The sequence below is a fragment of the Opisthorchis viverrini genome, assembly GCF_000715545.1.
Source record: "Opisthorchis viverrini unplaced genomic scaffold opera_v5_218, whole genome shotgun sequence".
In the NCBI taxonomy this organism is placed as follows: domain Eukaryota; kingdom Metazoa; phylum Platyhelminthes; class Trematoda; order Opisthorchiida; family Opisthorchiidae; genus Opisthorchis; species Opisthorchis viverrini.
Genome location: NW_008751877.1, coordinates 13491 through 26393, shown reverse-complemented (window position 1 = coordinate 26393; position 12903 = coordinate 13491). Strand labels below are relative to the sequence as shown.

At 40.3% G+C, this 12903-nt stretch overlaps 1 protein-coding gene across 1 annotated transcript; it reads right to left on the bottom strand.

The window, feature by feature from the left end:
• Positions 1–10949: 10949 nt before the first annotated feature.
• On the bottom strand, positions 10950–11942 carry T265_14580 (hypothetical protein; the record flags this gene model as incomplete). Its single annotated transcript, XM_009174295.1, has 2 exons — positions 10950–11058; positions 11830–11942. Coding segments are annotated over 2 exons (219 nt in total), but the record flags the coding sequence as incomplete, so codon positions are not given.
• Positions 11943–12903: the final 961 nt, after the last annotated feature.

Here is a 12903-nt window from a genome sequence, read left to right as displayed (position 1 = left end):
CTTTCTTTTTCTTACCTGAGGTGTTGTTCTATCGAGAATTCGTTCGCTTGAACATTATCTCCGAAAACTTGACACTACAATGCATTGAAATTCGTTGTCAAGATGAAACTATGATCCTGCAACTGTATGTTTGAGCTTGGTATAATCAAGAGGCCAGTCACGTTAGTTCGTGAATGGGATGAAAAAATATATCACCTCCGCAGCTGACCTGGCTTCACATTGCGCCTCTATAAAAATACTATGAAGACCTCTCAGTGTAACTTACCAGAGGCTTTCAGGTAGACAGAAAAATCAAGGGGTGGCGAGTGTAACGCTGAGTGTTATTACCACCACGAGAAGAAATCATGGGTTGGTTTTTCAAGAAATATGTTTCATTGCAGCCACTGAACCCGCTTGGTGATCTCGCTTTCAAACGGTGCGCATGATATGCAACAAGGCGCTTATAGTTAACGTGCTGAAATTTTAGACATTAAAAATAGATTCCCTTCGCACGCATCTGAAAACCGTCGCTGTTAGCCACAAACCGAATTCTAATCAGAACTATCGTGACAAACGTCTATACTAGATACACACATATCCCGTCCATCCATGCAAATTGCTTATTTTTAAACGCAGCCTTTAAATCTACTTTGTGCTCTGAATCGCTAACACGGCTAGATCCATCCGCCTCAACTAACCATTTTTTTCTCGCCAGAAGGTTTAAAAATTGCAAGGAATTTTCTGTCACACTCTAATAGCTGGGAAATGGTTTGACCTCGTTTTCAAAGAAATGTGAACTCAGGAGCAATCACACATCAACTAACCACTTTTTTCTCGCCAGAAGGTTTAAAATTTGCAAGAGTGTAATCATACGTACCCGTAGTGAACGGCCGCTAAATTCGTTATTCGAAGGAATTTGCTGTCACACTCTAATAGCTTGGAAATGGTTTGACCTCGTTTTGAAAGAAATGTGAACTCAGGAGCAATCACACTATGCCGGTGAGATAGTTGGGGACAAACTTTACAATAAAACTGGGAAGTGCAACGCAGGCCTTAGGTGCTAGTAATTGCAACATGTGTATTTGTCCAAACAAAGCTCGAAATGAGCATTCCAAGTGTCTAACAGGTGTTTTTGTCCTCGACTAGGGATAGTTAACGAGTAACTACGTACATTTTGTACTGCAACAATAAGAGTACCTACTAAGTTGCTCGATGAAGACGAAATCTAATTTACATTTTGGAGTTGAAGCTTTAATCTTCTGAGTTTTTCCAAATGGTCGCAATCCCGAAGTGACTACCTGTCATACCTATGCTTAGGACGAACTGTTCCTTGCTCACACGAGCGATTCAGCCTCCCTAGTTCCCTGGAACAGTTATCACTTAAACGGAGTCTTGTGCAGTACTATGACCTTGACCGCATTTACAACATGGTTAACATCTGTACCTTTGACATCTTAGCACAATAGTTTGACGAGCATTTGTTTAGATAGGCAGGATGTCAACCTAATTACTGTTCAACTGGCAGCAACCATTAACAAACAAGCTCGTCATGACAAAACCAAAATGCCAGATTGCCGATGGTCTGACAGTCCTTCCCGGACGCCAAAACGCCAACTAGGATCTCGAACCACCATATATAAGACTTTGTGGTTTCATGCAGCCATGTTATTTCAAACAGATTTTTCGTTTTAGTATTCCTGTTTCCTAACATTTTCGCCTTAAATGTTGACGAAAAATGGACATGGAAAAGTACCGCGACAAGTTTCAACTTCACCGTTCAATTGTTTGGTTAAAAGACTAGTCCAATCATGTAAGTGTTCCAAAAAGTGTTTAAAATTCACGGAAAAAGTACAAACTTGGAATTAGGAAATTTCATTGAAAGCTAGAATTCCGACAACTTTCCAGCAAAGTGGATTGATAAGTTGCGAATCAAAAGTTTAGCAGCTAACTGGAACTTACCTCAGGTGTATTCATGATGCACAGCAAAAATGCAGAGCTCTTGAGTAAAGCCTCATAAATGATTCTGCTTCGTAATAGCCGTGCAATTGATTTTTGACAAAGAGGGACTTGGAGTTAACTGTAGTTCAATTTGCACTTGACGGATGCCACAACAAAAAATGAAAATTAAATTAGAAGAGTAGTAGGACTACGGTATGCACTTGACTGGTGATGAATTTGCTAGTACAGCAACTCGTCTCACGAGAGAAAGGCCATAGTAGTTCATTTCACTCTGGATGATGATCAATTTACAACGTGTTACTCAACTATTCTTGCCAGTTTTTTTATTAGGCACCGCTTTGGGTTTTCTTAAGACCGCATTATCAGCTTAGCAAAATGCTTCTGATGACCCAAAAGCAAGTATTTTTACGATTTTTTTCGTGTATATAGAGTAAACGGAGACCATGGGTCATCCATGATGACGTCATCAAACAGTAAAATTTGTTTCCGGTGGTTACAATCAAAGCTGAATTAGGTAACTGTCATGCCAGGTACTATCATCCGGATCAGTAGGATGAAGTTTTCGCTCTCCTTGGGTGGCGCCGATGGCAACTTATTCAAAATTCGCGTTTTTTGGTCATTTTTATTATTTACCTATTTCGGCGTACCCTGCTAATCAGAGTCGTTGGTTGTTGCCATTTTCAACTCAAAGGCAGCTGGATTCTCGTATAAGTTATGGAAGAAATATACCTTAGTGATGGCAGATTATCTGTGGGCTACTGGATTGTTTGGCTGACTTAGGTAAGCACGTGGGATTTCTTGGAATCCAGATGTAAACGACTAGTGGGAAGTCACAAATAATCTGACCAGTATTTAACAGCGGGTCTACTCACACAACGACTCTCTGCGTATGCGACACAATGCCTGCTTTACCGGGTCCAGATTGAGTGACCAAAGCTTGGTTGTAAGGGCTGCCATTGATAAGAAAACTTTGTTGCAAAGGATGAACTATCAGAACTGTTTTTATAGCACGAAAATCTTACTCAACTTAAGTCCTTCCAATTTCTTAAATTTGCAAGTTTTCCTCAATGTGCTTGATGATATGCCTGATGACTTCACTCGTGTCACAAATAAAAAGCATCAAACAGGTCGGAAAATGGGTCCTTGCTGAAAATGATCGAAAGTAAGGGCATTTGAGTCACCAGAAGACAGCAAAAAATGATCTCTGAGGAGAGCATCTGTTTTCTCACTGAAAATTTCTACCTGAAGAAAGAATGAATTGGGATTTTTTTATTCTTTACACAGACCACAAACAGCTTAGATTATTGAATTCATCGAAAGGTACGAAAATCAGTCTCTCATTTCGAGTAATTTACACCGCTGAGTTCATATGCATGGCGAAACTAGGGAAATACAGAGACGCTGTCGAGTGTCGGCACAATGCAACCTTGAGACAGACTGTATGCTGAATTTCATGCGTCTTTCTTGTATGCCTCTGTATCCAGCAGTTTCATCATACATGTGAGGGCATGACCTATTTTACTCTTGGTCAGACTTGGTTTCCAAATGAAATTTCGTCTCGTCGGTAAAGCCAGTCTATGCTGACATGCAAAGAAGCACTGTACAACTACTAAGTCATCACTGGAGAGCGTTACCGGTGCGTCGTTTTTCTGGAATCATGTTATGAAACCAAACTTGATCCCTCTAGTAAAGGCTTTCAAACTTTCGGACTCCCGGGTGATAATTTGACTCGTGACCGTTCACTTAAGAGTGGCCACTAACAATGCAACGAACGTGCACTTAGGTAGGGTTTTAAACAACACATCCTCCAACCCCGAACCTACATCACGTGCTCATAAGTTGACTAGCTCCCACAATTCACAATATTCCATTCTACGCCGTCTACTTTGCACCTATTCATTATTCTTACTAATTTCTTGATTGTCTGATGCCTCCCGCATCTTCCTAAATGACTTTTTCAGACTAACGGAGCTACACTAGTCAATTTTGCCATAAATGTGTCTTCTTCCAGGAGTCTGGCACCTAATTTGTTGAATGTCACGCTGGTCATTACTTCGAGACCAGATAAACACTTTTTTCATAAAGGAAACTACTCACAAGGTTGCTGAAAGTCTTTGGCAGCGCACCCCGGTTTCGTCCTTCTTGAGGCTCATCAGGTAGGCGCAGTCCACGAGTTTCTGGAAACCTTATGTTCAACTTGACACTTCCTTGTGGCTGGGTTGAGCGGTGAAACGCTCGGAGAGATTCAAATTATTGATGCTGCATATGATCAGTCAGTCGGTTTAGAATACAAACACCGGACGATCCTAACTGACAAAAGCAATAACTCATCAAATGCAAATATCCCTTAATGATAGCCTACCTCCAATACAAAACTATCCTTTTAAAAAAATTGCATCATTTTTCTGGAATTATGTTATGAAAACAAACTTGATCCCTCTCTACGCAGTTTGAAGTCGCGTGTGATCAGACAGATTTAGGACGTCGTTGAACCAAAGTGGCGCAAACAGTCCACATGTACACTGTTTGAACCATCCGTGTTTTTTTCGGTGCCAAGGCTTGCTTTTAGTCTTAGCTGTCTGTTGCAGATATAATCGTCTTCTTGTCATCATACCATGTAAACAATGTTCAGATTTACGATAGCAGGCGTGAATCTCCGGTGTTTCCTGCCTACCGTATCCGGCCACTGCACCACAGTCTGACACCAATGTGGCATGTGGTAATGACAGGCAAAATTGTGGAAAGGGAGATTACAATGGGGCAAAGTATCGACACCTTGCAAAAAAGCAAGCTCCCTCCTAAGTAACACGCTGTTATCAGATGCAGTGACTGACAGGAGGGACTAAAAATATCGTTATCCAAAGCTGTCTTGTCCCAGTGATGATGAGCAATCAAGTTTAAACACAAGTGGACTAAACGAAAAACAACAACCTATGCTACCAGAAGAGCACAGACCGCGAAAAACAACCTATGCTACCAGAAGAGCACAGACTAATAAACAGACGGTCATAGCGGTTAGGAGCGCGCAGTAGCCTCCGGCACGTTTAGAGGAACCATAATAGTGTGCAACCTAATTGACTGCATCTTCGCTCACACAGTTCGGGTCAGGGGAATTCATGGGTTTCGGAAACGTCATATATAAGTTTCACGAGAGTTTGGGAAAATACAGAATGCACGTATACTCCATCGGTTATCCTTACGACCCTTCCGAAGACACGTTGCCGGTCAACACCGTAGTGGCTATGTGAGACACGACAATATTTGCTGTGACTGACTGCCAAATATTGTCAAATATAGTCGTTTTTGACAACGCACCAAAACCTGTAAACGTTACAATCTGGACCCCAGTAACTTCTGAAGACGTGAACCAACTGAACAACCGATTTACGAAAATTAGGATAGAAAAGAAGGCATGCGCCTTTGGGAAACACCACCACTTGTTTCAGTGTTGCTCAGTTTGAGCTCGAAATTCACTTGGGAAACCCGAAATTGCTTTAGTCGATCTGGGCTTCTATATATCAGGCCAAAACTCAAACATGCTAGCCGTGAAAAACAAAATTCATGCTTTAAAAAGCAGCATTGGAGAAATCACAACAGTTCAAACAATCATAATTAACTGATGATGGTATTTTCAAAGCTCTCGACCAACTGTACAGCCACATGTTGATCACCCACAATTGCACAAACCCATTCTCTATCTTACACTTGTTCTTGTGATCCTCAATTCTCCTTACTATGGACTGGTCAACCTACTGGAACCAAATAACTCAAAAATGTCAACTCGCTGTTTGAAAGATACGTTACACTTCGTCAGTCACCTCAAAGATGTGCAGTTCGACAAACAAAGCTCGTTCCCACTCAACGTAGTGTTCGCTATTACTAACAAAAAACTCACTAGTAACAAAAAGTTATTTTTGTAATTTGCTGAGTAGTGGTGACGATCTTAAAATTCCCACAAGCCCTGGAAGGACCGCTACTATTTTGATCACACACAGACACAGGCAACATCTAGGCAGGCTTCAATAATGCAATCTGTCAAAAGAATGACGCAGTGGCGAGTGAATCGCCTCCAGGTTCGCTCTTGGCATATCTGTTCATGAGGATACTTGAAACCCAATGACTAAATGCACTCACTCGACAAGTTGTACCACACGGTCAATATGCAGATTAGGTTGATAACACCACCCAGCTGCGCTGCAATACGTTGTCAATATATTTCAAACTAATTCTTGGACATGAGTGCAGTGGACAGCTGAGTGTTATGGATGTTGACATTTCTGGGTCTACACGTCGCAAACTTCACGGAAAACGAGCGTGGACAGATCCGTATAATTATTTCGACAGCTTCACTTCTTCAAAAAACGAATTATTTAGTTGTTTGTCTGTATAGACATTGAAGTTATGTTCTTCCGACTGCCTACGTGAGTAACTAGTTTTCAGGACACGCATATATACTAAATGAGCATCATCAACCGTCGATGCTGAAAAATATGAAGTCTAAAATGCTAAGAACTGCGAAACAATTGGCTAGGTAAAAGTTTGCAGGAATCACTCTGCTATTCGACGAAAATCTGGCTGCCGACTTAGTTATCAGATGTCCAAGACGTCCTCTTAATATGACTGCTAATTTGTGCACCAGCTTAGTTTGGGCCCGGCTATTAGGTCCTGTCAGGAAGAGAATTTACCAAGCACTACCTCAAGCTTGTTTATGCATTCAGTTGTATGCTTATGTGGAGCAGCGCAGACTGGTATTACGGAGATGACTTTGTCGAAGGGAATGAGATAACTTAGTCCGGCGTACATGGAAAGTGGTTAACAGAAGTCCGACCTGAATGTGATGCGGCAAATCCGAAGATGGTCATATCATAAGCAAATAACAGATTTTTTAATCAGAAAACTACTTATTGCCACACCCATCGAAATCCGGCTGGGTGAGTCATCACCGTGTGCTCAAAAAATTGCGCAAACTTTGAACTTTAGTCGACCCATGAGCGATTTCCTTCTATACTCTTGTTTGATAGTATAGCAGGTCATTTGACTCTTTGGCTAATTGACCCTTCTCCCTACTCACATTGGGTTAACACATGAGTTCTCGACACTACAACATAGCAATGCCCACCATAAAGTTTCATGAAGTGAGATCTGCACTGATCAGATGCTTCATTTTCATCCATAAAGAATGCTGCTTCCATGAGAACACCGGCACATGCAGATTCAAGACAAACATGCCAATTCGTGCAAGCATGATCTTCAGCCATGCAGCCATTCCACCGGTCTACATACTACTGCCTACGTTCGAGTGGTGAACCACATTAGGTTCCCATAGGATTGAGCGATCGTGCTTCCCGGAATGACGGCGAGGACTGTCTGCCAGCCCATCCTGTTAGCAATAGGTATTTGAACACACCCACATACAAATGATACGTCACCCCACTTCACCACAAAAATGACACAGTGATGACGTCAACTAGTCTGTTGCTGAAACTTCCCCATTTGTAATATGTTGTCTCCCTTACCATAAGTACCAAAGCATGATGACGTCAACTGGTCTGTTGCTGTTGTTGTCTCCCTTACCATAAGTACCAAAGCAGGCAATGCCTTAGTGACTAACCTATTTATCAACCACAATAAACTTCACAAGTTTTTCGCACCAAAGTATTAGGGATTTAGGGAACTTTACGTCTTACATAAAGAAACGAAACAGTACATGCAACTGAATGATTTCAGGTGAAACTAAGGGGTTAATGTTTATCACTGTGCTAAACTCAGTTTCCCTCATGTTTACTTCCTTTTGTTTTTCCAGCTTTCGCTTATTGAGGCATCGTCCGTTTCTGTATTTGCTGGCAACAGAGAAATGCACCTCGGTGCACGGTCCGTAATGCACTTACCGACTTATGCAAACACCTGGACTTCCCTTGATCGATTTACTCTAGAGGAAACAGGGACTTATGCATTCAGTAGACTTCAAGAATTTCCGCAATGTCCGTTATGTGACTGCTGAGCTGTAGGACACAAGGTTATTTTGAATCAAAAATGAAATACTTTTATTTGTCAAATTTGTAACGAGTAGAGTATCTTCCTCAAACATTTGTGTTCATTCTTATTACGTCATGTATTAAAAATTATTAACTAAATTAAACGAAAAAAGTTAGTGGGATTTTGTTCGATGAACCAAGCATATCAAGCACATCGCCCAAGCGTGATCGCACTCGCATATTCATACGTTAAAATTCAGATGCGTCCAACGTGCGCTTTTGGAGTGGTGGTGACACTCTAGCCTTGCAATGAAGATGTCCTGAGTTCAAACTTCGGCGAACCGATTGGATATGCACTAGTTATTAGCTCTAATAAGAGCGAAACTCGTGACCAATGCGTCCTCTTCCCTTTGGGGTAGATTCACCAGAACAGTTACTCCAGGAAAGGAGGACGGCTGCTCAAATGACAGTGATATGAATAGGAATAGAATAAATTGTTTGTGACCTATGATTCATTTCTACTTCAAACAATGCTGTAGATTCAAGAAAGGGGTATAAATTTTCCTTGAAGTACCACAATACCCACTGACATTGTATTGCGATGCTACGAAAAACGTTCAAAGTGAAACATGAAGTGGCCTTGTACAACGCCTCTAGCTGAAGTGGAACATTCTAAAAGGAAGACAGCTGGGTTCATTTGAGTCTCCTGTCAAAATGAAATTCGTTTGCAAATGAGAGTATTCCATTGAAGACTTTCGTGCAAACTAACTGTACGTAATCAGGGTAAAGTGATTGTCTGCACATAAAAAATTGACGATAATTTTTGGTTACAGACCGGAGGAAGTGCTCATGGAGCACGTAAGCATTCAACACCTTCAAACAGATTATTCAAACTTGAAAGTTTTAAAGGCTACCTCCACATATCTTCTCACTTGGTGCTTTTTGGCTACCGACAGTGTTCTTCTCATACCTTTGTACAAGAAAGTATCAGAGTTCCAAGTTGAGGGTTATGACCGTGGCATTTTGTGCTTTATTTTACTATCGCAATCCTGACACACCCACTTGAAATTGGAGGAATGGCGTTTAAATTATTAGTGGGTAACGAATGTCCTAGAGTTCTCAATTATGTAGCGCGATGGATTACAAACAACAAGAGAATACGCCCTTCCGAGAGCAGAAGATTCATAAACGCAGGAAAGTCCAGAAGCGGTTTAATAAACTAACGCCTTGAGAGCATGGTTAATTCAACAAAAGAAAGAAAAAATGTCATGGCTTAGAGAAAACACCCGTTTTGCCCAACATTTGGAACTATCCTAGCAAAAATATCAAATCTCACTCATGCTTATCCCGAATTTTGAGACAAGAAGACTCGACAGAATACCCTCCACCCATAGCTACACCCAGCTGTCTTAATTTTCGGCAGCTAATGTAATGGTTACACCAGGAATGTGGAGAAGGTGAGGAAAACAGGCAATTGTTTTTAAGAGGTGCCTGGGTAAAACTGGATGACAGTTGTTCATTCCTCTCTCTCTCAATTCATCCCGGTATAGGATGAATCAGCATTACCTAAATGTCAGGCAACTAACACAAATCCGTTGATCTCATCAATGTCGAGCGAACTGCCGAAGAAATTGTTACCGCACGAACGAGTTGAACGCCGCAGAATTAATCTGAGATTCATGATCGGAATGAGACGAAAATGGTGAAGTTTACCTCAAAATGAATGACTCAAAATAAAGAAAGCGGTTAAGCAGCTGAATGAAGACTGTAGATAGATAGATAGATAGATAATAGATAGATAGATAGATAGATAGATAGATAGATAGATAGATAGATAGATAGATAGATAGATAGATAGATAGATAGATAGGATAGAAGATAGATAGATAGATAGATAGATAGATAGATAGATAGATAGATAGATAGATAGATAGATAGATAGATAGATAGATAGATAGATAGATAGATAGATAGATAGATAGATAGATAGATAGATAGATAGATAGATAGATAGATAGATAGATAGATAGATAGATAGATAGATAGATAGATAGATAGATAGATGGATGGATGGATTGATTGATTGATTGATTGATTGATTGATTGATTGATTGATTGATTGATTGATTGATTGATTGATTGATTGATTGATTGATTGATTGATTGATTGATTGATTGATTGATTGATTGATTGATTGATTGATTGATTGATTGATTGATTGATTGATTGATTGATTGATTGATTGATTGATTGATTGATTGATTGATTGATTGATTGATTGATTGATTGATTGATTGATTGATTGATTGATTGATTGATTGATTGATTGATTGATTGATTGATTGATTGATTGATTGATTGATTGATTGATTGATTGATTGATTGATTGATTGATTGATTGATTGATTGATTGATTGATTGATTGATTGATTGATTGATTGATTGATTGATTGATTGATTGATTGATTGATTGATTGATTGATTGATTGATTGATTGATTGATTGATTGATTGATTGATTGATTGATTGATTGATTGATTGATTGATTGATTGATTGATTGATTGATTGATTGATTGATTGATTGATTGATTGATTGATTGATTGATTGATTGATTGATTGATTGATTGATTGATTGATTGATTGATTGATTGATTGATTGATTGATTGATTGATTGATTGATTGATTGATTGATTGATTGATTGATTGATTGATTGATTGATTGATTGATTGATTGATTGATTGATTGATTGATTACCAGTGTGGGTAATCCGCAATTAGACAGGATATAGTGCAATGTAACCTTCAGTCCGAAAATGTACACCACAAGGTCCGTGTTGACTGGCGCCCCGGTAAATAAATCGCAGCCGAATGTTTTACTCGTGCGAATCATTGTTTCTCATGGGCTGCTTAAATAGTACGGGTAATCCGCAATTAGACAGGATATAGTGCAATGTAACCTTCAGCCCGAAAATATACAACACACGGTCCGTGTTGACTGGTGCCCCGGTAAATAAATCGCAGCTGAATGTTTTACTCGTGTGAATCATTGTTTCTCATGGGCTGCTTAAATGATGCTGATCTGTTAATTTGACGGCTACCTAGCTGAGGCAGAAGCGATGAATCTTGCGCGGAACGAGCAAACTTTATGAGAAAAATGAAAGCTAAAAATGTGAGTAAAAGTGGTGTGACAAAACCTACAACGTTTCGCCCCGCTCTGGTATAAATATATGCTTAAGTTACTCAGTCTTGTCCGCATTCGTCGAGGCTGTTTGTGGAACACAAAAAATTAAAGAATGTCTTTCTCACTGCTTCTTGGTGAGCGGGAAGCACCTTCCGATGAAAACGTTCTGCGAATTTCAGCTTGAGTTGATGTTGTGATGCATACTTTTTTTGAAATAAGGTTACTGATACTAAATTCATTACACTGATGGCTTGAGAGGAAACTCCCCAACGTACACCAGGGGTTAATCATCCGACTCCGTACACGGTAATCATACCGTATAAAACAAACTAGGAAGAATATGGATTGCACACACTGAGGTTACTGACGTTTTCAACCGTTTCAATCTGTTTGTCATCATTCTTCGGTGGTTCATTTATTCTTGTCTTGCGCCCACCGATTTCTGTTTGAAATAAGCCAACCCATCTGTCCCATGTTGACCTTGGTGCTATCGCTGTATTTCAGTTGGCAAAGAGAACCTCATGTTTGTCTACGTGGCTCAATAAGTGAGTGGTTATGGAAGATGGAAATAAAATGGCGTTTGCAGTGACAACTATTGAACCAAGGCACTTAAAGCTTATTGTTTTTAGGGTATCAAGTTATGACTTATGTAACCCTGATGCGTAGCTTTTACCCTCAAGAAAATGTTTGCCAATTTTATCTCAAAGGAGAGCGACTTGTTAGTAACTTACCTTAAACTGATAAGTGCATTTAGGTGAAAAGACAAAAACCTGGGGTTGGGAGGTCCAACTGACCTGTTCCGTTAGCGCAGACCAAGACTGGCGCACGTTTTCGTTGAAAGGATCTGTTGAATATGGTGATGGAACACGAAATGAAATTACCTAGTCAGACACCCTTCTCCCTCCCTCCAAGTCACACCCCAAAGCCACCGGGATTTACTTTTCGGAGAAAATTGTATGTTTTATCAGACATGTTTTGTTGAATTGATGGAGTTAAGGTTGCCATTCTGAGGTTGTTGAGTAGGTGGACAATGCAGTCGATGTATATGTGAGTGGACGGAAAGTAGTCTGTCCTCTTTGGTTGTTGGTCTGTTCGTCGAGCTTGGCAGTTGGATTGCAAACGTTTCATCACCAATCGAGGTGACGTCGTCAGTGCAGGGTTGAGTTGAGTTGAGACCCACTCAACCCTGCACTGACGATGTCACCTCGATTGGTGATGAAACGTTTGCAATCCAACTGCCAAGCTCGGCGAACAGACCAACAACCAAAGAGGACAGACTACTTTCCGTCCACTCACATATTGTCCTCTGTTATATAGTTACGGCTTATTTTTAATCACCTGTCTCTGTAATCCATCGGACATTGTCCCATTTGATCTGTTCCGTGTGTGCATCTTCCTGTCGTATTTTCCGTTTAGCTGCGTAAACCTCTGAGCACAACAATGTTTCTGATTTTCGCAGAAACTGACTTTTGAAAAGTAAATGTCCAAATCAAATGCAGTCACTAAAATGTTTGTAGTGCGTTCTAGCAAGCTTAGTCTCTATGAAGGAACTCCACACCTACTCATAAAAATAAGTATTCTCTAGATCATTCTACTAGGAGAAAATAGTTCCATTGGGTCACATCCTGCGAAGGAAACGTGGCTTACTTTCAAACAGTCTACGCTACTTTGTGCTTTGAGATACCATAACAACTTGGTTTGACTTGCCATGACAGCCATAAACCTGCTTCAAATAGGGGCACGGCTGTCCAATATCTTTCCACGGACCACACCGAAAATGTACCGGTTTGAAAAATTTAGAAGTT